Source organism: Balaenoptera musculus, chromosome 20 (assembly GCF_009873245.2).
Source record: "Balaenoptera musculus isolate JJ_BM4_2016_0621 chromosome 20, mBalMus1.pri.v3, whole genome shotgun sequence".
In the NCBI taxonomy this organism is placed as follows: domain Eukaryota; kingdom Metazoa; phylum Chordata; class Mammalia; order Artiodactyla; family Balaenopteridae; genus Balaenoptera; species Balaenoptera musculus.
This window is the reverse complement of record NC_045804.1, coordinates 50,619,299-50,641,324: the sequence shown is the minus strand read 5'-3', so window position 1 is coordinate 50,641,324 and position 22,026 is coordinate 50,619,299. Positions and strand designations below refer to the sequence as shown.

At 58.7% G+C, this 22,026-nt stretch overlaps 3 protein-coding genes across 6 annotated transcripts; 2 read left to right on the top strand and 1 right to left on the bottom strand.

Annotated features, from left to right (window-relative positions):
- Positions 1 to 881: 881 nt before the first annotated feature.
- Positions 882 to 12,698, top strand: NEURL4 (neuralized E3 ubiquitin protein ligase 4). 3 transcript variants are annotated; one of them, XM_036835642.1, is made up of 29 exons: positions 882 to 1,166; positions 2,087 to 2,531; positions 2,747 to 2,812; positions 2,957 to 3,255; positions 3,422 to 3,533; positions 3,622 to 3,710; positions 4,236 to 4,308; positions 4,458 to 4,722; positions 4,968 to 5,149; positions 5,471 to 5,556; positions 5,679 to 5,841; positions 5,930 to 6,128; positions 6,219 to 6,295; positions 6,398 to 6,476; positions 6,822 to 6,997; positions 7,085 to 7,216; positions 7,632 to 7,777; positions 7,887 to 8,111; positions 8,209 to 8,307; positions 8,391 to 8,552; positions 8,740 to 8,904; positions 9,469 to 9,627; positions 9,991 to 10,170; positions 10,312 to 10,399; positions 10,493 to 10,600; positions 10,748 to 10,892; positions 11,030 to 11,142; positions 11,223 to 11,388; positions 11,959 to 12,698. In XM_036835642.1, exons 1-29 carry the CDS (start codon positions 882 to 884, stop codon positions 12,161 to 12,163), a joined length of 4,689 nt encoding a protein of 1,562 aa, XP_036691537.1. In that variant the 3' UTR covers positions 12,164 to 12,698. The 3 variants fall into 3 exon arrangements, with proteins under 3 accessions (XP_036691537.1, XP_036691538.1, XP_036691539.1); XM_036835643.1 differs by having other exon boundaries at positions 6,822 to 6,991; positions 11,959 to 12,647; XM_036835644.1 differs by lacking the exon at positions 2,747 to 2,812 and having other exon boundaries at positions 6,822 to 6,991; positions 11,959 to 12,163.
- Positions 12,699 to 12,840: 142 nt separating this feature from the next.
- GPS2 (G protein pathway suppressor 2) lies at positions 12,841 to 15,636 on the top strand. Its single transcript, XM_036835645.1, has 11 exons — positions 12,841 to 12,963; positions 13,143 to 13,305; positions 13,677 to 13,786; positions 13,862 to 13,974; positions 14,127 to 14,206; positions 14,296 to 14,378; positions 14,574 to 14,727; positions 14,831 to 14,920; positions 15,016 to 15,095; positions 15,181 to 15,276; positions 15,454 to 15,636. Exons 2-11 carry the CDS (start codon positions 13,212 to 13,214, stop codon positions 15,535 to 15,537), a joined length of 984 nt encoding a protein of 327 aa, XP_036691540.1. The 5' UTR covers positions 12,841 to 12,963; positions 13,143 to 13,211; the 3' UTR covers positions 15,538 to 15,636.
- A 204-nt stretch (positions 15,637 to 15,840) lies between these two features.
- On the bottom strand, positions 15,841 to 20,714 carry EIF5A (eukaryotic translation initiation factor 5A). 2 transcript variants are annotated; one of them, XM_036835646.1, is made up of 6 exons: positions 20,502 to 20,714; positions 18,448 to 18,633; positions 17,171 to 17,275; positions 16,832 to 16,963; positions 16,665 to 16,738; positions 15,841 to 16,505 (listed from the first exon to the last, which is right to left on the bottom strand). In XM_036835646.1, exons 2-5 carry the CDS (start codon positions 18,610 to 18,612, stop codon positions 16,676 to 16,678), a joined length of 465 nt encoding a protein of 154 aa, XP_036691541.1. In that variant the 5' UTR covers positions 18,613 to 18,633; positions 20,502 to 20,714; the 3' UTR covers positions 15,841 to 16,505; positions 16,665 to 16,675. The 2 variants fall into 2 exon arrangements, with proteins under 2 accessions (XP_036691541.1, XP_036691543.1); XM_036835648.1 differs by lacking the exon at positions 20,502 to 20,714 and adding an exon at positions 20,184 to 20,294.
- Between the last annotated feature and the right edge of the window lie 1,312 nt (positions 20,715 to 22,026).

Below are 22,026 nucleotides of genomic sequence, written 5' to 3'. Positions count from 1 at the left end.
CCTGGCCGTGGGGCGTGAAGCCTATTTGTGACGTCACAGTTCTCCAACCTTAGCGTGAGCGTCGAAGGAGGTGTGCTGGGGGTTTGTTGATAGCTCTGGGGGAATCTGGGGAATGTCAGCGCCTTTGCTTGAAACTTCCCGCCGGGGTTCCTTTGGATTCTTTATTCGTGGCTTTAAAACCTAAGTTTGGTTGGACTGGTGTTCAAGATACGCTTGACTAGAAACATCCGCGAGCTTTTTTTCCCCCCAAAGCCGGGCCGCTCTGCCTCTGCGGAGAGTTGTGATACAAAGTGGAGGGACTACGACACTCTCGAAAGACATAATCGGTCTCAGTGGTAGGGAGGGCAGATATTTTCCTTTACAAAGCTGCCAGTTCCCCGCTCTGGGAGCTCGGACCCCGCTCGCACCGCTTCGAAGCGCGCGGAGCGAAGGAAAGACCCCTCCTTCCCTTGCCGTAAAGCGAATACTTCAAGGTGTTGCCTGCCTCGACGAAGGCGGGGTCGTCGGTGCAGCTGTCGCAAAGCTGAACGTGTTTGGGCACCAACTACCTGCCCCCCCGCGTCGTAAAGATGCCTGCGGCAGTCGTTTCTTGCACTGTCGCAAAAGCTCCCAGCCCGTCTTCACTCCTCTGGAGCCACTCCGTCACCTCGCCCGTGTCGTAAAGCAAACCTGCCCGACCCTGTCGTCCTTTCTCTTCCCACCGTGGTAGTCCTTAGTTCCCTAACCCGGGATGCTTTATTGCCCGGCACTGCCGTAAAGCATATCTGGCCCCACCCCCACCCACCCCCCACCCCGGGTCCTATTCCCTCAGGGCGTTCGTGCACCGCGGTTGCCACGGTGCCGCCAAGCGCGGCTGTCGCGCGGCCCCGGTGTCAGCGGCGATGGCGGCGGGGTCGGGTGGGAGTGGGGGCTCTGGGGGAGGCCCCGGGCCGGGCCCGGGTGGGGGTGGGGGCCCCCCCGGCGGGAGCGGCCCAGGACCGGGGTCCGGCGGGGGTCCGGGCAGCGGCGGGGAGCTGCACCCGCGCACCGGGCGCTTGGTGAGCCTATCGGCCTGTGGGCGTACAGCGCGGCGGCAGCAGCCGGGCCAGGAGTTTAATCACGGGCTGGTGTTGAGCCGGGAACCCTTGCGCGATGGACGCATCTTCACCGTCCGCATCGACCGCAAGGTGCGGAGCTGGGGCCGCGGAAGCGAGATGTGGAGGGTGGTGGGAGGGGACTGGAAGGAGATGGGGGAGGCCAGCCAGGGTAGTCCACATCACCGGGTACCGAGAGGGAACCGCCAGACAGGACACCAGGTGATGGGCGGGAAGGGACCGTGAAACGGAAACATTCAGTCTCAAGGAGAGCTTGAGTTTTCTTAAGACCCAGGAGCAGGGAAGGGACATGGGGCCCCACCCACTATAATGACTAGGGAACAGATCTGGAACAATTTTGGGGAGTTGGAGGATGGAGAGATGTCAGAAGTGTCAGAGATAACCAAAAAAAGAACAACCATTGAAGGACAAACTCACCGGTTTGGCCAGAAAGATGGGTGAAGAGAGATACTCAAGGAGCAAGAGGTGTGTGTGCCTGTGCATAATGTGGTGAAGAGGCTGGATGCACAGAGGTAGAATTTGGGAGGAGAGTGAGTTTGAGTGCAGCCAGAGCCTAGGAGAGAATTAGGCCATGTACAAGGAGGAAGAAAGCCATCTACAAGAGCAAGGAACATGGACACGGAGAGCTGTGAATTTGGCTGGTTGAGGGGCCACAGAGACCAGGGAAGTTAGAGGCGGCAAGGGGCTGGGGCCAGGGAATTTAGCCAGCGTGGTGGGGAAAGGCATGGTGTTGTAGACAGTGAGCACCCACAGTGCAAAGCAGAGTTGCTAAAGGAGAGCGGGCCCAACCATCCCCTGAGACCAGAGTCCAGAAAATACCTTGTGGGACTGGATCTCTGGATGGTGATGCCTCGTGTCTCAAGAGAGCAAAGCCAGTTAGCTGTCTGAGAGGTGGGAAGAGGGGGACACAGTGGCCTGTGAAATGTGGCTTCCTAGTGGTGGGAGACCCATTCGTGGCCCATCCTGAGTCCCTGTCCACCACCCCATCACAGGTCAACTCCTGGAGTGGCTCCATCGAGATTGGGGTGACGGCACTGGACCCCAGTGTGCTGGACTTCCCAAGCAGCGCCACGGGGCTGAAGGGGGGCTCGTGGGTAGTGTCAGGCTGCTCGGTGCTGAGGGATGGACGTTCTGTGCTGGAGGAGTATGGGCAGGACCTGGACCAGCTTGGCGAAGGGGACCGTGTGGGCGTGGAGCGCACGGCTGGCGGGGAGCTGCGGCTCTGGGTGAATGGGCGGGATTGCGGTGTGGCCGCCACGGGCCTGCCAGCTCGTGTCTGGGCCGTCGTGGACCTTTACGGCAAGTGCACCCAGATCACCGTGCTACCCCCTGAACCGGGCTTCAGCCCCCCTACTCCCATCCCCACACCTCCCCTCGAGCCCTCTGCCCCCGCTGAAGATTCTGCCTTGGCTGAACAGGGGACCTCTGGGGATGAAGGTGAGAACACAGCTGGGGCAGCGGTGGAGGGGTGGGGCAGAGAGAATGGCTGAAGGAATGGGGGAAATGTAGTGACAAGTGGGGTATGGGCAGGGCCACTCAGACCCCCGAGTCTGTTGAAGGGGAGAGCAGGGGCTACAGGAGGGGTGTCCTGGCTGTGGGCCCTGCAGCAGGGGCTGAACCCTTATTCCCCTCCTATCCCACCTGGTCCCCAGCCTTCATGGTGTCCCCCGCGCAGGCCCGGCCGGAGACGTTTCCTAACAGCCTTGAGTCGCATAATGGTGAGGGCTCCGGGGAGGCCCCGGGAAGGGGGGCGGGAAGTGAGGTGGACAGGGAGGGACCTCAGGAGAGGGGTAGGGGGAGCGCGGCAAGCCTGAGGATGAAAAGACTCACTTCTGCTTCCTTCCTCCGCCCTGCTATTGCAGAATTTGCCAGCATGGAGCTCTCCGAGGTGGTGAGCAACGCCATCCTGTCTGCCTACAACGGGGGGCTCCTAAATGTGAACCTGAGCTCCCCACCGGCAGGGGAAGCACCGGGGCCTAGTGGCACTGCCACCTCACCCATCCTCACTTCCAACGATGCCCTCCTTTTTCATGAGAAGTGTGGGACCCTCATCAAACTCAGCAACAATAATAAGACGGCAGAGCGCCGCCGGCCCCTGGATGAATTCAACAACGGGGTTGTCATGACCAACCGCCCACTCCGGGACAATGAGATGTTTGAGGTGTGCAAGGTCCTGGGGTCTGGCTGGCACCTCACCCTCTGGGAGCTAGAGATGGTGCTTGATGCTGGAAGGGGGCAGGGGTGGCCTGGGGAAGAGCCAAAGGCGCAGAGTTTTTTCTCTGCATTTACATTCCCCGCCTCTCCCTTCCACTGTCACTGCACCCAAGATCCGCATCGACAAGCTCGTAGATAAGTGGTCAGGCTCCATTGAGATTGGTGTCACCACCCACAACCCCAACAATCTGGAGTACCCAGCCACCATGACCAACCTGCAGTCAGGTACCAGCCCCCGGCAGGGTGGGCGTGGCCTGTGGTTGCTGAGGTGAAGGGAGCCCATACCCTAACCAGGGTGTCTGCTTCCCCCCAGGCACCATCATGATGAGTGGCTGCGGGATCCTGACCAACGGCAAGGGCACCCGCCGGGAGTACTGTGAATTCAGTCTGGATGAGCTGCAGGTGAGGGTGGGCTCAAAGCGCGGGCCACTCTCCAGGGGCGCCCGGGTACTGTGCAGCCCTGCCTGGGCACTGTGCTCTCTGACCTAGAGCAAGGCCCTTTATCTTTTGCTTGAAGGCTCCTTCTGAGAAGGCAGGGTTGCCCAACAGTTAGGCACTCAGATTTGGGAGTCAGATGGGTTCAATTCCTTTCTCTGTTAGGCCATTTGTGATAGTGACCTGCAGCAAGAAACTTACCCTCTTTGGTAGTTGTTTCTTCTCAGTGTCTAGAAATGAACCTGTCAGTAGTTTTCGACAGATTGTCATGAAGGTTAATAAGTCGGTGATGATAAACTGGTTTAACATAGTGCCTGACTTGCCTTGAGCATTCAGAGTGGTCTGAGACACATGGGAGCCTTTTGGAGCTGTTTCCCTGTCGCATGGTGTGGTGGGAAGGCTCGAAGACCACTCTGTTCTCACAGTCCCCAGGACAAGTCTGGAGCCTGATTGTGAATGGATTCCAGGCTGTTATTTTTCTGCTTTGAATAGGAGGGCGACCACATTGGTCTCACGAGGAAGTCCAACTCTGCCCTACACTTCTTCATTAATGGCATTGATCAGGGTAAGGGGAAGCTCAGAGAGAGCAGCTGGGCCAGGGCTTTTGCTCTGAGGGGGTCTGTATCTCATTCTCTTGCCTGTTTCATACTCCATCTCCCTATATTGACCCTTCTCCCCTCATCCCCCCATTCCCTGTGCCTTCCACCCCCGCAGGCGTGGCTACCCCCTTGACGCCCCCAGTGGTGTACGGTGTGGTGGACTTGTATGGGATGGCTGTGAAGGTGACCATCGTCCACAATAACAACCACAGTGACCGCCTACGCCGGAACAATGCCATCCTGCGGGCGCTGTCCCCTGAGGGTGCCCTCCGCCGGGCTGCTCCTGCGGCCCAGGCAGAACCCGAGCGCCTGCTCTTCCACCCCAACTGTGGGCAGAAGGCAGCCATCACCCACGAGGGACGCACTGCCCTGAGGCCCCAGTATGGCCCATGGGGTGGGGAGAAGCCTGCGGAGGGGCTCTGATGGGATTGGGGGGAGGAGTGGGGCAGTGGGAGGCAGCAGGAGTCTGGGGTGGGGCGTCCTGGACAGAGAAGGGGGGCCTCTTGGAGTGTGAAGTGTGGCTGCTTGACTTGGGCAGTGGGTGTCGGACAGGCATCTCTGGGCTGAGCTTTGGCACACTCAGTATGTGTGTCGGGATCTGAGTCCCCACTTGCTGTGCCCTCAGTGCCACCGACGACTTCAATCATGGCGTGGTGCTGAGCAGCAGAGCCCTGCGGGACGGAGAGGTGTTCCAGGTGCGCATCGACAAGATGGTGGACAAATGGGCTGGCTCCATTGAGATTGGTGTCACCACCCACAACCCTGCCTACCTCCAGTTGCCCTCCACCATGACCAACTTGCGCTCTGGTGAGCTCCCAAGAAGGGCAGGGCCAAGATAGGGTGCTAGGGGGGAAGCCGTCCCTGAAGCCCTGAAGCTTGTTCTCTGGCCCCGCTTTCACTTGTCACATTTATGACGACGCGTTCAGTGGCTGAGGAGTGCCATGTGGACAGGGCCTGTGGCTGGCTTGGGAACTGCAGAGTTTTCTTGCCCTGCTCTGGGAAGAAAGCAACTGTCAAAGAAAAGGCAGGCTGGGCTAATGGCTTTGGGGAGTAACGTGGGGACCGCTATGTAAAGGAGGGGAGCCCTGGCTTCCCCCTTATGGCCTCTGCCACTCCTTGTCCCCCTAGGGACCTGGATGATGACAGGGAATGGGGTGATGCACAATGGGACGACCATCTTGGACGAATATGGGCACAACCTGGACCGGCTCAAGGTGGGAGAGTGGGGGTACCGCCAGGTGTCGGCAGTGGGGAGGTAGGCAAGGTGGGGCTGCTGCGGGACCAGCCCAGGCAGGAACTCCGCCTGACTCCTCACTCCAGCCCCCCTTCTTCCAAGGCAGGGGACACGGTGGGCGTGGTGCGACGGGAGGACGGGACTCTCCACTTCTTTGTCAATGGGATGACTCAGGGCCCCGCCGCCTGGAACGTGCCCCCGGGCGTCTATGCTGTCGTCGATCTCTATGGCCAGGCAGCCCAGGCCACCATTGTGGACGACGTGGGTGAGGGCCGGGCTGGGCAGGGGTCGGGGTGGCCTTGGGAGGCCTCAGAGACAACTGTAATCCTAATGGGTGAGGTCCACTCTTGCAGAGGTGCCCCAGGTCCCTGAGCCACTCCCTGAGGGGAACAACCAGGTGTCTCCAAGCTCCCCGTCATCAGGGGCCGGGGGCTCCGACCTCCGCTTCCACCAGCTGCACGGCAGCAACGCAGTCATCACCAACGGCGGCCGCACTGCGCTCCGCCACAACTGCCGCAGCGAGTTCAACGATGCCATCGTCATCTCCAACCGGTCAGTGTCGGGATTTCATGTCCCCACCTTCCTACTACCCAGCGTCGGCCACCCAAGTAGGGCCTGTCTGATGGCCATTCTCCCTGGCAGGGCCCTGAGGGATGGAGAGCTGTTTGAAATTGTCATTCAGAAGATGGTAGACCGCTGGTCAGGCTCCATCGAGGCTGGTGAGGGGCACGTGTGTGTGTGTGGGTGTGCGCGCGCGCGGGTCGGGTGCTGGCTGCAGGAGGCTGGGGGCTCGGCTCAGACCCACCCCTGCCTCCTTCCAGGAGTGACCGCTATTCGGCCTGAGGACCTTGAATTCCCCAACACTATGACGGACATTGACTACGATACGTGGATGCTGAGGTTGGGCTGTCTGCTTTGGGGACCAGCTGGGCGGGGCTGGGTGGAGCTGGCTGGGATGAGGGACGCAGAGTTGGCGCATGTGGTGGCCATAGACGATGACAGACCTGGGGGTTCTGGCTGCCCAGTCCCTTCGATTCTGGGAAGCCCTCCCCCCAGACCCTTAGGGCAGCTCCTGCTTTTCCCGGGGGGGATCTCAGGGATGAAGGACACAAGATTGGGTCTCAGACCCCAGATCGAGATCCCAGTCCGAGGCACTGGAGGGTTCCGACAAGCAGAGACTGGGCAGAGTCCTGTGTGGGGAGAGGAAGCCGGGAGGCTGACCTACTCCTTCTGTCATCCCCCCAGCGGCACAGCCATCATGCAAGACGGTAACACCATGCGCAACAACTACGGGTGTGACCTTGACGCACTAGGCACGGGTGCCCGCATCGGCATGATGCGCACTGCCAAGGGCGATCTGCACTACTTCATCAACGGCCAGGACCAAGGCGCTGCCTGCTCAGGCTTGCCTCCCGGTAAAGGTGACTACTCTGTGGCTTTCGCCCTGCCACCTTCAGCCCAGCCCACCCCCGGCTATCAGGCTCCTGACCCCTTCCTTTCTTACCCAGAGGTGTATGCAGTAGTGGATCTATATGGCCAGTGTGTCCAAGTGTCCATCACCAATGCCACCGGCCCCATGGACAACAGCCTGGCGACCAGCAACACCGCCACTGAGAAGTCATTCCCCCTGCACTCCCCAGGTTCAGCCGGCAGGGAAGGAGGGAGGGCTCTGCCTGCCTGCTGTGGGCCTGGGGGATGCAGTTTCCAGGTCACGAAAGCTGTTCAGAGATAGGCTGGCTGCAGCAGCTGCAGACCGAGGGGAAGGGGGAGGGATCAACCCGTGGTGGGAAGCAGCCAAGAAGAGGGGAGGAGGTTACACCTGGTACACAGGGCCTGGACCCTTCCCCGCCACCAGTGGGCCGGGACTCCATAGCTGGGCGTGGCAGGTTTAGGACTGGGTCTCGCCACGGTGAAAGAGGAGTCAGGGGTCTTGAGGGAGCACTGGAGATGGGACCTCCACGTCAACTTCCTGCTTCACCTGAAAGCTTTGCCTGTGTCCTGTCTGAAGCCTGCTGCCCCAGTCCTCCCCCTTCCTCTGGTGCCATCTTTCCACAGCGGCTGGCGTGGCTCACCGATTCCACAGTGCTTGCGGCAAGAACATCACCCTGGAGGAAGACGGCACGAGGGCGGTGCGTGCGGCCGGCTACGCCCACGGCCTCGTCTTCAGCACCAAGGAGCTCAAGACCGAGGAGGTCTTTGAGGTGGGCCGTGGCGATGTGACAGAGGAGGTGGCGGACCCTTCACAGCAGGGCCAGACTGCTTCCCACCCTCCTGCCCCACAGTGCCACCGAGAGTTCCTCTCTCTCACAGGTGAAAGTGGAGGAGCTGGATGAGAAGTGGGCTGGTTCCCTCCGGCTAGGGCTGACCACACTAGCGCCGGGGGAGATGGGGCCTGGAGCGGGCAGTGGCCCGGGGCTGCCTCCCTCCCTGCCAGAGCTCCGGACTCAGACCACCTGGATGGTGTCCAGCTGTGAAGTGAGGCGCGACGGGCAGCTCCAGAGGATGAACTATGGCCGGAACCTCGAGAGGCTGGGGGTGAAGCAGCTGACTTCAGGGACCGGGGCGGGCCTGGGGGTCGGGGTGGCGGGGAGAGGCGGGCTGAGCACTTGTCCTTGCCTCACCTTGGCCCTAGGTGGGGAGCCGTGTGGGCATTCGCCGAGGGGCAGATGACACGATGCACGTCCTGGTAGATGGAGAGGATATGGGGCCTGCAGCCACCGGCATTGCCAAGGTAGACCCAAGACCTGCGTCGGGTCTGGGAGTGGGGTTGAGGTCCTCCACTGATCTCTGACTTCCGGGTCTGTGTGCCCCCAGAGCGTGTGGGCCGTGTTGGATCTGTATGGGCCAGTGCGGAGTGTTTCTATTGTCAGCTCCACCAGGCTGGACGAGCCAGAAGGCACCCAGCCTCCTTCCCCCAGCTCGGACACTGGCAGCGAGGGCGAGGAGGAGGATGAGGGCGAGGAGCACAGCCTGGAAGTAAGAGGCAGCAGCAGGGCCCACCGGGCACAGGGATGGGCCGTTGGTGGCCCGTTAGGTCGTCTTCAGGTTCTCTGATCCAGCCCTGGGTGGGCAGAGGCTTATCTGCAGGCTCTGTGTCAAGCCCAGTGGGGTGGCTCAGGCCTTGCGTCGGCCGCCCCGCAGCTCAGTCTCTCCTCCACACCAGGGCCAGAATCAAGTGGCTGTTATGCCCACAGCCCTCGAGTTCCTGGAGAACCATGGGAAGAATATTCTCTTGTCCAACGGGAACCGCACAGCTACACGAGTGGCCAGCTACAACCAGGGCATCGTTGTCATCAACCAGCCCCTGGTGCCCCAGCTGCTGGTCCAGGTGGGCCTCACCTCCTTGTCCCCAGCTTCTCTTGCTCAAGGTGACCCAGGGCCAACCGTCCTGCAGAGAGGCTTTTCCAGGTTGAGGACAAAGTGGAAGGCATGCCCTTTGGGTGAGCTTCCTGGGCTTTTGTTCATATCCTGTGGTGGCAGTTGTAGATCAGTTTCCAGGAAGTACCCACCTGGGGCCTGTGACGAGGGAAGCAGTGGGGAGGGCCTGAGGGATGCCAGGGAGACTCCTGATTCTATATGTGAGAACAGGGCATGCTTTCCAGAGGAGGGGGTCTTACGCTGCAGACTACAAGATGTCAGAGTTAGGCAGGTGAAGAAAGCCCGTGGGGATAAGAATCCTTTTAGAAGCAATAGCAAGACCAAGGCTGAAAGAGAGAAGGACGCAGCTGAGTTTGCAGTTTCCGGTCCGTCCAGGCATCAGAAGGGGTGGCATCCCAGGCCACACTGCGGGGTGCCATCTTCTCTTCCTGGCTGGGGTGAGGAGCCCCGTCCTGCAGGGTGGGTGACCTCTTTGTAGGAGGCCATGATTGCGGAGTGGTTGCCTTCTCCCCAGGTACGGATAGACTTCTTGAACCGGCAGTGGACATCTTCCCTTGTCCTGGGAGTCATCACCTGCCCACCGGAGAGGCTCAACTTCCCTGCTTCTGCCTGTGCTCTCAAACGGGCAGCCTGGCTGCTGCGGGGCCGCGGGGTTTTCCACAACGGTCTCAAGGTGGGTAGGGAGCAGAGAGAAGGGGGAGGGGCTGGCCAAGAGGGAGAAGAGGGCCCCTAGCCCTGGAGCTAGGACCGTAGGTATAAAGGCGTCCTGTAGCGGATGGGCAAGGGTGTGAGCGGCGTTACCTGGACAGTCTCGGGCTCATCGTCTCCTCCTACATCCCTGCCGTGGAGAATGTTGCGGGGGGGTGGGGCTGGGGGAGGTGGAGTCTAGGTAACTGAAGCAGGGGCAGAGCCTGGGCAGTGGGCAAGTGTGGAGGCAAAGCCCAGGGACTGGCGACCCGAAGCTTAGTGAAGGGCAGGGGTGGCTGCTGCCGGTGGGAGTCTGATCTCTGGGAAGACAGCAGGTCTCTCCTCCCAGATCTGTGAGAAGTTTGGGCCAAATCTGGACACGTGTCCTGAAGGCACCATCCTGGGACTGCGGCTAGACAGCTCTGGGGGGCTGCATCTTCACATCAATGGGATGGACCAGGGAGTGGCTGTGCCAGATGTCCCCCAGCCCTGCCATGCGCTCGTGGACCTCTACGGGCAGTGTGAGCAGGTTAGTGGCAGCGGAGGTGGGGAGGAGTGGTGCCTGGGAGGCTGGGCTGTCCGAGGACAGGGGAAGTCTGGAGTTCAAGGAGGGGATCAGCAGGCTCTGGGGGCTGGTCACACTCTGGCTGACCACCCCTCTCGTCTGCAGGTGACAATTGTGACCCCTGAACCAGGGGCTGCCAGTGGAAAGAGTGCTGGAACCCAAGGGGACATGGAGAAAGCTGACATGGTGGATGGTGAGCCAGCCGAAGGGGCCAGGATCCCACCTCACCCCCACCTTGTACTTCTGGCCCCGGGTCCCATGACCTGTGCCCCCTCTGCTCCCTCAGGTATCAAGGAGAGTGTGTGCTGGGGTCCACCGCCCACTGCTAGCCCCCTCAAGAGCTGTGAGTACCACGCCCTGTGCTCCCGTTTCCAGGAACTGCTGCTGCTTCCTGGTGAGTCCCCAGTCCCCCAGAACCTGGCTCGTTCCCGGCCCAGCCCAGGGCCATGGCCAGAGCCCTGGAGACCAGTAGCAAAGAGGCCACATGGCTGAGACCCAGGGTGGGAGCCATGCCACAAAGTCCACCACTCACTCTCCACAGAGGATTATTTCATGCCTCCGCCGAAGCGCAGCCTGTGCTACTGTGAGTCTTGCCGGAAGCTTCGAGGGGATGAGGCCCACAGGCGCCGTGGGGAGCCCCCGCGGGAATACGCTCTGCCCTTTGGCTGGTGCAGGTTCAACCTCAGGTACGTATGGGGCAGGGTCATGCTTCTCTCTCACTGTTCTTTGCCCCCGAGAGGGTGTATGGTGGAAGACAAAACTTCTTGTCTGGGGAATGACCTCGGGGAGCCAGTGACCTTTGTCCTATCTGTCCACCTCGTAGGGTGAATCCCCGCCTGGAGGCTGGGACACTAACCAAGAAGTGGCACATGGCGTATCATGGGAGCAACGTGGCAGCCGTCCGGAGGGTGCTGGACCGGGGGGAGCTGGGAGCAGGTACCGCGGCACCGGCAGAGGCCGGGCAGGCTGGGCCCGTGGGCCGTGGGGGGGCCATCCTGACCCAGCTCTCCTCACAGGCACTGCTTCCATCCTGAGCTGCCGGCCCTTGAAGGGAGAGCCTGGGCTGGAGTTTGAGGAGCCTGGCGAGAACTGCGCGCCTCCTCGAGAGCAGCAGCCCCCTCCAGTGCTGCTTTCCCCCTCCCTCCAATATGCTGGGGCTGAGGCCCTGGCATCCAAAGTGCAGTGAGTACACAGGAAGGGGGGGCCTGGGGCCATGTGGGTCTCCATGATTCCCTCTCCTCTCCCACCTTGTCTCCCTAGTTCCTCAGTCTCTACCCAGCCCATTCTTCACACAGTCTTTGCACAAGTACCACTTATTTTGTCCTATCACAGAGAACAAAGAAGGGAGCCCTGGGCATGTGGAAGTTATGCCCTCTCTTGCTCTAGAACGTTTATGCATAATAAGTATTTAGTATTTTTAAAGGTGACAAGTAAGTACGATGGAAACAAAAAGAGTGAAGTGGGTCAGAAGTGTGGTTGGAGCGGGCGTACGGTATAGGGTGGTCCGGGTAGACATCATTAAGAAGGTGAGATTTGAGTAAAGACTTGGAGAAGGCAGGAGGGAGTTAGGCGAGCAGGCATTGGGAGGAAGGCCATTTCAAGTAGAGAGGACGGCTAGAGCCAGGTCCCTGTAAGGAGAGAGTGCTTCCTGAGAACAGCAAGGCCAGCTGCTAACTGTGGTGGCAGCTGGAAAGGGGGAGAGGTCCTGGGCCCATAGGTCTCACTGCCCTATTTATGCTTCTTGCCTGACAGATTCCGGGACCCCAAATCCCAGCAGACACACCAGGCCCAGGTGGCGTTCCAGGTGTGTGTGCGCCCTGGCTCCTACACCCCCGGACCCCCTTCCGCTGCCCTCAGAGAGCCTCCCGACCCTCACTTCAGCCCAGCCGAACTTGAGTGGGTAACCAAGGAGAAGGGGGCCGCACTCCTCTATGCCCTGCTGGTACGGGTGGAGTGAGGGGTGAGGCCGCACCACTACAAGCACAGTTGGGCCTCGGCCCGTGGACTCTGAATGACGACTGCCACCACCTCACTCCAGCGACCCACGGCATGCTCAGTGCTCAGCCTGGCAGATGCACAGGAGCATGCGGGCAGACTCTCAGACTAGCTGGGAAGCGGAGCTGTCTCCGTGCCCAGGGCCCGGACAGTCCCTCCCTCCGAGGTGAAGGCGCAGCGGGGAGCCCGGCCGCAGGCCCTGGGGAACCCTCTCCATGCACTGATCTGGGGAGCACGACTCCCCGCGACTCCTCCCCCATACACTTAATTTATTTCCGTTTCTGTTCTGGTTACTGTGAATCCCAGAGGAGTCTCCCGGTGCCCCACATGAAGCTGCTTTTCCGGCCCAGGCGGGAGTGGGGAAGGCGGCGCCGGGGGTCGGGCCTCTGTACAGTTGTTACTGACTCTGATTTCTAAGGAGCCAATAAACGCCGTCTCAGAGCAGCCGCCTCGGCCTCTCTCGCGCGCGCCTCTCGCCTCCCGGAGGAGCCCCGGCCCCGCCACATCAGGGACTCCGCCCGCGGGGTCGGCCCGGTAGGGGCGTTTCGCGGTGCGCGGCCGGGGCGCAACGGAGGCGTTTGGACACCGCGGGCACCCGTCGCGGGCGCTACCGCCTGCCCCGCCCCGCCGCCCCACCGCCCCACCCAGCCCAACCCGCGAGCCCGCAGCCGCCCCGACTCCGGAAGGATTCGGCCGAGCGGCCGGATGTGACGCCGCGGCCCAGGCGCTCGGGAGGCCGCGGAGAAAGCGACGAGAAGGCGGGTAGGGAGGGGCCGGCGCCCGGGTGGCGGGCAGGGGGCGGGAGCGCCGAGACCCCCGCCCGCGCACGCGGAGGAGCCGCGCTGAGGGCCGGGCCGGGCGGTGGGCACGTGACCGGGGCAGCGGGCGGGCGGCTTCCGCCCGGCCCGGCGTGCTCCCCCTGAGCGCCCGCCTCCCCGTAGGCCCGGCCCGAGGTCTGGCAGCCAGCGACAGAGCCGGGCGCCCACGGCCCGATCGCCCCCGGCAGCACCATGCCTGCGCTCCTGGAGCGCCCCAAGCTTTCCAACGCCATGGCCAGGGCGTTGCACCGGCACATCATGATGGAGCGGGAGCGCAAGCGGCAGGGTGAGACGGGGCCAAAGCGGGAGGATGCACGGCCCGGGGAGCACCGCTCTCCCAGGGCTGACCCCCCACCCACGGGCAGACCAGTGCACGGCGGCCGAATCTAGAGGGATGGACAGCCCCGTTGTGGTGGGGATTAGAGGCCACACCTAAACTCCAGCGCCCTGGAGCTGGGAAGGACCTTGGAGAGCACCTAAGAAACCTCCCCGTCCCAGCCCCCTCGCAGTGATGGGGAAGCCTGTCCCCTCTCAGTGCTCTTGGCACTGGAGCAAGTACCAAGAGCACTGGGATAACCAGTTTTTGCCGGTCTTCATTCTCTAACATTCTAATTGTTTAATCCTCCTGCCACTTTCTCGTTCTGCCTCTTATTCCAGAGGAGGAAGAGGTGGACAAGATGATGGAACAGAAGATGAAGGAAGAGCAGGAGAGAAGGAAGAAAAAGGAGATGGAAGAGAGAATGTCACTAGAGGAAACCAAGGAACAAGTAAGCAGTCTTTTCATCTCTCCTAGCTCCTTCTTCTCTTGGCTCTCCTGCCTTCACCTTCTCTCCCCTCCCCAGATCCTGAAGTTGCAGGAGAAGCTTTTAGCCCTACAGGAAGAGAAACATCAGCTTTTCCTGCAGCTCAAGAAAGTTTTACATGAGGAAGAAAAACGGAGACGAAAAGAGCAGAGGTGAGATTGGAGAGCTAAAAATAAAATTGGGCCCAAAGTGTAACTGGGATCAGGTAACAAAACATCAGTGTTTAATGGCAAACGGGACGGGGAGGGGGGTGGGGAACGGGATGGGACGGACTTGTCTTTGACCTGCCTTCCTTTCCCTCCAGTGACCTGACCACTCTGACATCAGCAGCATACCAGCAAGGCCTGACCGTTCACACTGGAACTCACCTCCTCAGCATGCAGGGTGAGGATTAAAGAAACTGCTTGTCAGAATGCGCCTTCTGGTAGGTTGCTGCCTCATTTCAGCATCATGAAGCCCCACTCCCTCTCTAGGGAGCCCTGGAGGACACAATCGCCCAGGCACCCTCATGGCAGCAGACAGAGCCAAACAGATGTTTGGACCCCAAGTGCTTACGGTAAGAACAGTAGAAATGGGTGTCTAGGCTGAATTTTTTTCCCTACTACTACCACCCAGACCCCAGCATGCTTACCAGCCAGCACTGAAGTCATGAGTGTGTCCCACCAAACTGTGTAGGGGAAATGGGGCACAGTCACTTGAGTTCTTGCTTCATGGAGTTTACAGGCAGTGAGTTCTCATCTTTTCTCCTTAGACCCGGCACTACGTGGGCTCAGCAGCTGCTTTTGCAGGGACCCCAGAGCATGGGCAATTCCAAGGCAGCCCGGGCGGCGCCTATGGGACTGCTCAGCCCCCACCTCACTACGGACCCACACAGCCTGCCTACAGTCCTAGTCAGCAGCTCAGAGGTCAGCGGTGGGAAAGGAGGAAGAGAGCTTTCCTCAAGGCCCAGAGGGAGGAGTGTGGAACAGGCTACAAGGAGGTTCTCATGACTGTCTCTTGCCTCCTCAGCACCTTCCGCATTTCCTGCAGTACAGTACCTGTCTCAGCCGCAGCCTCAGCCCTATGCCGTGCACAGCCACTTCCAGCCCACCCAGACAGGTGACGGACACCCCACGCAGGGGCCCAGTTCCACGGGTCCTCCCTTCCTCCTTTCCCCATTCTCTACTCACTTTACACCCTTCCTTCCCACCTAGGGTTCCTCCAGCCTGGTGGTGCCCTGTCCTTGCAAAAACAAATGGAACACGCTAACCAACAGACGGGCTTCTCTGACTCAGTGAGTGGAGCCTTGCGAGGTCAGGGAAGGGCTACCTATGCTAAGGGGAGCCACAGGCTGCCTCAGCTAACTTTGTTCTCTGCAGTCCTCCCTGCGCCCCATGCATCCCCAAGCTCTGCATCCAGCCCCTGGACTCCTGGCCTCACCCCAGCTCCCTGTGCAGATGCAGCCAGCCGGAAAGGTAAGGGTGGTAATCCAGCCTGTGAGAATTCCTACACAACAGGGAAACAGGACTGGGTCGGATAGCTGGTCCCCACCCCCATTTTCCCTTCCTCCCTTGGGATGGCTCTCAGTTGGGCCTGGAGTGTAAGGGAGGGCACACACACTGACAAAGCCCTCCTTTCATCACCGCTGCCAGTCGGGCTTTGCAACCACCAGCCAGCCTGGCCCTCGGCTCCCCTTCATCCAGCACAGCCAGAACCCGCGATTCTACCACAAGTGACCATCAGATTTGATCTTCAACCTTGCCCCCAGACCCTGCCGTGGGGGAGGATCCCTGGTGTGTCCTAGTCCCAAGCCAATAAAATCTACCTGCCACTGACCCTGGCTGCGACTGTCTGTGTTGCCTCCCACTGGGCTGCTTGGAGGGTGAGGGGTGGCTGGCAGGTCCATAGGAACCACAGTGGGGGACAGCAGGTTGGTTGTAATGAGCTCAGCGGCAGAGTTCAACCTATACTCTTATTTTTGATTTCCAAATTGACGTTATAGTCAGCAAATACCGATTTAATTCGAAGCAGCAGCTGAGTTGGGGGCTTCATATTAAACTTGTAGTTTTATTCAGGTTTGATTTTTAACAAATGTGTCGGGGAGAGAGCCCGCAGGAAAGGGTGAAGCCCATGGGGGCAGGGCCCTCCCAGATGCCTGAGGAGGGGGCAGGTCCCCTCCCCTCTCCTCCTCTTCCCTTCCCATCTAAAGGGATTTGGGGAGAGACATAGGCAGGGGAGGGGGCTGGTCCCCAGTCTGTGGGGGTGGTGCTTGGGAAAAAGGGCTATTGGGGAATAAGGGACCAGACCAGGGATGAGTGGGGGAAGGGCACAAGGAACATTTGCCAGAATCCACAGCTTTCTGATTCCAGATTGAATTAAAAAAAAAAAAAAAAAAAAAAACCAAAAAAAAAAAAAAAAAACCTAAACCACAAGCAGCACCCACCCGGTCTCCCCCACCAGGGCTGTAGTGCGAGGGGAGAAGAGGAGGGCAGCTTCACCAAGGCCGTGGTTCACTCACTCCTGGCCAAGGGAGCAGGGTGAAGGGCAGGGGCTCCCCGACAGATTGAGGGTGTAGGGGAAACCAAAATAAAACGTCAAATAAATTGTGTAGGAGGAGTCCAGCCAAGGGCCAGGCCAGAGCTGGGCCAGGCTGGGGGAGGGGGCCTCTGCAGGCTGGAGGATCACTGCTGCCACCACAGCCACCCTGGGTAGAAGAGAGAAACCAGGTGAGACAGGATAAAACCTTCAAAGGGAAAAAGGGTGAGGGGAACAGCACCACAGTCAATTAAGACCAAAGTAGCTCTTTGATGGAGATAACAAAGTGCGTGAAGGGGGCTGGGGGGAGGGGTGTCGCCACACTCACCTGGGAGCCAGTTATTTTGCCATGGCCTTGATTGCAACAGCTGCCTCCTCTGTCATGGCAGACAGCACCGTGATCTGGGGGAGCATGGGGGATAGTCAAGTCTGAGCTCAGAGAAAGCAGCACAAAGAACAAGGCTGGGCATAAAAGAAAGAGGGGGGGCACCATACCAGTATCTCTTCTCCACAGTCGTACTTCTGCTCAATCTCCTTGCCAAGATCTCCCTCAGGCAGACGGAGGTCCTCTCGCACCTCCCCGCTGTCTTGGAGCAGTGATAGATACCCATCCTGGATGCCAATCAGCTGGGGGCAGACAGGGAAGGAAGCTGAAGGTAGGCCCAAGTAGCCTGAGGATAAAGGGTCTGATGGGCAAACTAGGGTGGGAAACTGCTAATACCAAATACCCTCTCCTCCTGCCAATCTCCCTTCTCTCAGCACAAGGTCTTCTGGCCAGTCTCTATTTTCCTCCCACAAACCACTAACCCATCTACATCCAGACCATCTACATACCTGGAAATCGTTCCTTTTGATGTTGGGGACATCCATATTATGAGTTGACGGGCAGATATCTTCATATTTCTTCCCAGTAAAGATGTCAATACCAACCAGATGGACCTGTATGCATGCATCACATCAAAGAGAAACCCAACCAAACTCTAGGATGGAGGAGATAAAGGCTCAAGTTATCCCCAGCTAGTGAGGGAAGTCGGACTAGGTTGTCAGGACAAAGAGGAGTTGGAAATTGAACCAATCAACTCAAGAAAGAAACACTAAAGCCTCTAAAAAGAGCCTGGGGCCAAAAGACCACCACTGAGACTGGAGTTGACAGCACAAGGGAAGGTTGTAGGACAGGCTTGGAGCAGCCAGTTACCTCGAGCTATCAAAACATTAACGAGAGACCAAGATCCTAGGGGAGCAGGAGGAGTCTAGGTATAAGTTTGGAAGAAGTTTTTTGGACATCAGCATAAAAGGCTGAGAACTTGGAAAATAAGGAAGGCCGAAGGAAAAGAGCTGAGAAAACAGGAAGGAATGAGAAAGAAGAGAGCCGAAAAGAAAAAAAGGACTTGGGGGGAGAACAGAAAGAGCGATGCATTTAGCAAATAAGAAAACCAGAAAGAACAGAGAACGATCTAGACATCTGGGGGTAACTCAGGATGTGCCAAGTCAACAGAAGACAAAAAAACTGATCTGGGAACAAAACCACAAGAAATTCAACAAGGGTGAATCAGGCTGAACTTCTGAGAAAAAAGAAAAAGTAAAGTTACAAGGAGGGATATAAGAAAAATGTTAGGACCTAAGGAAGCAAGGAGGCTCCAGGAGAGGGGGCAGGTAGAGACACTCTGATGCTGTATCAGAGATCCAAGGGGAGAGGTGGCACTGGAGAGTGGGGCGGCAATTTGGAAAATAAGAGGTGTACACTGGAGCCCCTCCGAGGGATGTTAGGATTGGAGAAATCCTGGGCAAAGTGATGGAAACAAAGAGAACCTACAAAGACTCAAATGGACAAATAGAAAAAGTGACGGAGCAGCTGAAGAGCCAGAGCATAAAGGACCACGAAGAGAAGTTGGAGACACACAAAGATGGAGAAAGGGGGGATTCCAAGGATGACAAGGCACAGAAGGGTAACCAAGGAAGAAGCTGAAGGCTGGTGTAGTAGTTGAAAAAGGTGTCCAGGGCTGAGTGCTGAACACAAGGAACTGGATGGTAATAAAAGAGCTAAAGAAGACAGGGGGCTAGCATTGATGACAGCTGGTGGGGAAGACAAGATATGGAAATGAAATTCTAACCTTGGCATGGCCGTGCTTGCCAGTCTTGGAGGTTGACATCTCCACAATCTTACATGGCCGGCCTTTGAGCACCACAAAGCCATTCTTACGTAATGCTGAGCACTGCATCGGGAAGGTGGCTGAGGCCCCTGCATCTCCTGTCTCGAAGTCCAAATCATCTGCCATTTTAAGAGGCTTCGACTCCAACTAGAATCAAGAAGAGAACTAGGGTCAGTAAGGATAGAATTAACAGGGTCTCCGATTTATCCCACTCTACTCTAGAAACACTGCTTCATTTTCCCCCCAGCACTTTATTCCATTACCCACGTAAAATAAAGTTCCTAGATTAAATACTGATTGGAATCAAAAATACTATGTGTGTGGCAGTGGGAGATAAGCAGGATTCCCCACCCCAAATGAAAGCTAAAGGGGTGGCCCGGGATAGAAAACGCTCCCGGAAGTCAGGATGTCAAATCTCTGAGATGGGCAAAGGCCTAATTCCTGGTAGGGGGAGGACTCAGGTGTTGCTTGCCACTGAAAACCAACCACCCCTCTTCCCCACACATAACCAGGGCTATAATTAGGTGAGCAGCTATGAGCCAGCAAAAGGGCGGGGCTAATGTGGGGGGGGAGGGGTGGAGACCGGAGGACAGGGAGCCCCACCCGTCTCTGTTACACCCCCCCACCCTATCCACACACGAGCCAGTCACTGGTACAGGAAACCACAAGGCCTCTTTGGGGGATTCCCGCCTCTCCAACATACATTTGCAGACGCAGCCGAGGGGGAGAAAGTAAAGTTGTTTTCTAACTGATCTCCCTGCCAAACACCTCTGCTTTCCCAAAGGGAACCCAGGAACCCAGCCTCTCCTCAAGGGCCCTCCCACTTTTCCCAGGATGCACCGGTCCTGTCGGCTTTTCAGGCCGGGCCTGTACAGTCAGTAGAAAGTGGGAGAGTGGGGAGTGGTGAATGACAATAAGATGAAAGCAAAAGGCTGGTAGTAGTTAGTGAGTAGTGTAAATTATACTAGGCTAGCAGAGTTAAGGACCCTAAAACCAGGAACTCCCAAATCAGACACAACGAGAAAGACAGTGACAAGGTGAAGAGCACCTATCAAAGCGGGTAACTCATCTGCCCGGGACTTTAAGGCGCTGTCGGGACGACAGAGAAGAGTTGGGCTCCCGTCCAATCGCCCTCGGTTTCCCACTTTCTCTGGCGTCCCAGCACGGACAAATGCCACTTACACCTGGCTGGCGACCTCACTTCACAGGAAGATTGGGGAGAAAGCTCCAGGGGCCCATGAAGTGGGGGAGCGCTAACGTATGCCCACAGCGAGCTCACCGAGGTGATCAAGATCCGGGCCTCGGGCTTCTCCCACTCCTCAAAATTCCAAACTCCCTTAGGCGCCCGCAAGGACCACCTCTCTCTGCGCTGGGGGTTGCCGGCTCCCGCCCACCATGTGGCCGCCCGGGGCTTCCGGTGGCCGGGACCTGGGGGGAGGGGTCCCCGCGCTGCCATGCGGCCCCCGTCCACGTCCAGCCATGCGGCCTCCGACCCCAAGGGCAGCCTCTCATAGAGGGCACTTCCGGTACTGCCGCCGCCCCCTCCCCAAAGGCCGCGCCAGGCCGGAGCCACGCAGCCTCCCCTCCCCCCCGCCGGCCGCCAACCCCCCCTCCACATGCCCTCTCACCGAACAGCCCCCTCCCCCACCTCACGTGGCCGCGCGGCGCCCGGTTCTCAACGTCCCAGGTACCCTTACCCCGGCGGGCCGATCTTGCCCCCGGCCCTCGCCCCAGCTTGGCCGCCCGGCGGCCTTTCCCGCGTGGCGGCCTCGCGACTCGCCGTCCCCCGCCCTGCGTCGCTCCAACGTCACCGGGCCAGCCCCAACCGTCACCCCGCGCGCCAACCGGGTCGCGCGCCCGAGCCTCTCCGCATCTCGCGCCGCTCGCAGACCGAATCTCGTGCGGCGGCGGCGGCCGCCGCTCCCCTCTGCCCCCTCCCCGACCCTCGCGCAGTTCCATCTCTACTCCCAGGCCCAAGCCAAGGTTCCGCGCACGCGCGCCCTGCCCGCTCTCACCTCGCGCGAATGCACTGACTCGACCCCGTTCACTCGCGGCGAGCCCAACCGCTGCCTCAGAGCCCGCTGCCGCCGCCGCCGCCGCCTCTACCGCCGCCGCCGCTGCTGCACACGGGTCTTAGTACGCAGGCGCCGACTCCCCACTGACCAACCAAGCAGCCCTGTGACAGCCGCGCAAGCGTGCTATCTATCTCCTCCGCCCTCCACCCCCGCACTGCGCAAGCGCACAGATTCTCCCGGCTCTCCACCCTCCCTCCCACCTACCCATCCAATGACGCGCATCCGTGACCCCGCCCCTCACAAATCCTGAGTTCGTCCCACCAGTAGACAACGCGCAGGCGCATCCGGTTTTTTACTCCCTTCAACCTCCTATTCCATCCCCGTGTTAGACCACCAGCCCTACCGGACAGTTCTTGCGCCTGCGCAATAAGGAGCCCTGCACTCCACACCCTCTGAAGGAAACGCCTCGGCCTCAAAGCGCATGCGTTTTGGGAGTCCTGACCGCCCCTTCCACTTCAGACGTCGTCTGTACGCCAGGCGTTGAAAAGACCACGCCACTGTACTGCTGGTGTCGTCTAGAACGCATGCGCCTTAGGAAACGCCCCACCTCGACTTTAGCTGGGCTTAAGACTCACACGTTTCAGAAAACTTGTACTGTGGGGTGGGTCCTTGGTCTCAAAACCCATTTCCCCGCTTCCCCCTTCCCCCGGTTCCACACATGCGCGAGAGAGCTCTTTACGCTCCACTCTTAACAGCGCGCTAGTGTGGTCGGGTTACCACCCATCTCAGCTTCACTTCTCTGAACTGTGCGACTCTGCTCTGCCATAGAGTTTCACCCAGAAAGATAGAGCGGTCCTGTCCCAGCCACCATCTTGTTTAAACCCTCGGTCCATATTGGTCTCTATGGCTTCCATAGAGGCCGTTCTACTTCTGAATCCTAAAATAAAGAGATTTACATGGCGTTTCTGTTTGCCCCACAACTGTTCTTTGCGGTCTCCAAGACAGTTGTCTACGAGCACCTTTAGAAAAAATTCTCTATAAAGAAGAGTGGTGTATCAAATTACACTGACATTCTCTAAATCATGGGAAGTGACCATGAAACCAGAAACAAACTATCTCTCGGAATGAATTTCCCTGGCCCTCGTTCTAGGGAAGAAAGGCGCTGCTTTTCCTGAAACTTTGTAGTCTTCCTCTAGTTCCTAGGTTTTCAGCATTACCTTCATAGCTACCTTGTTTGCTTCAGTAAGCTAGGTTGACAACAGTATTGTGGAACAAGACAAGCAGCTCAATAGCTGGACTTGGAATCCAAAATCCTAAATCTGGTTCTTGTTTAAGATGTGACATGATGGATGTGAACTGCAAACACTAGCTTGAATTAATACATTTATGTAGCACATTATACTATCACCCCCAGCTCCTCCCACTCAATTTTCTTAAGTTTCTGCCATTTCCTTTGGGGAAAACAAACTTCCTGGGTGCATTGTTTGAAAGTCCAATTCATGCTCTTCTCAAAGATGTATTGTCC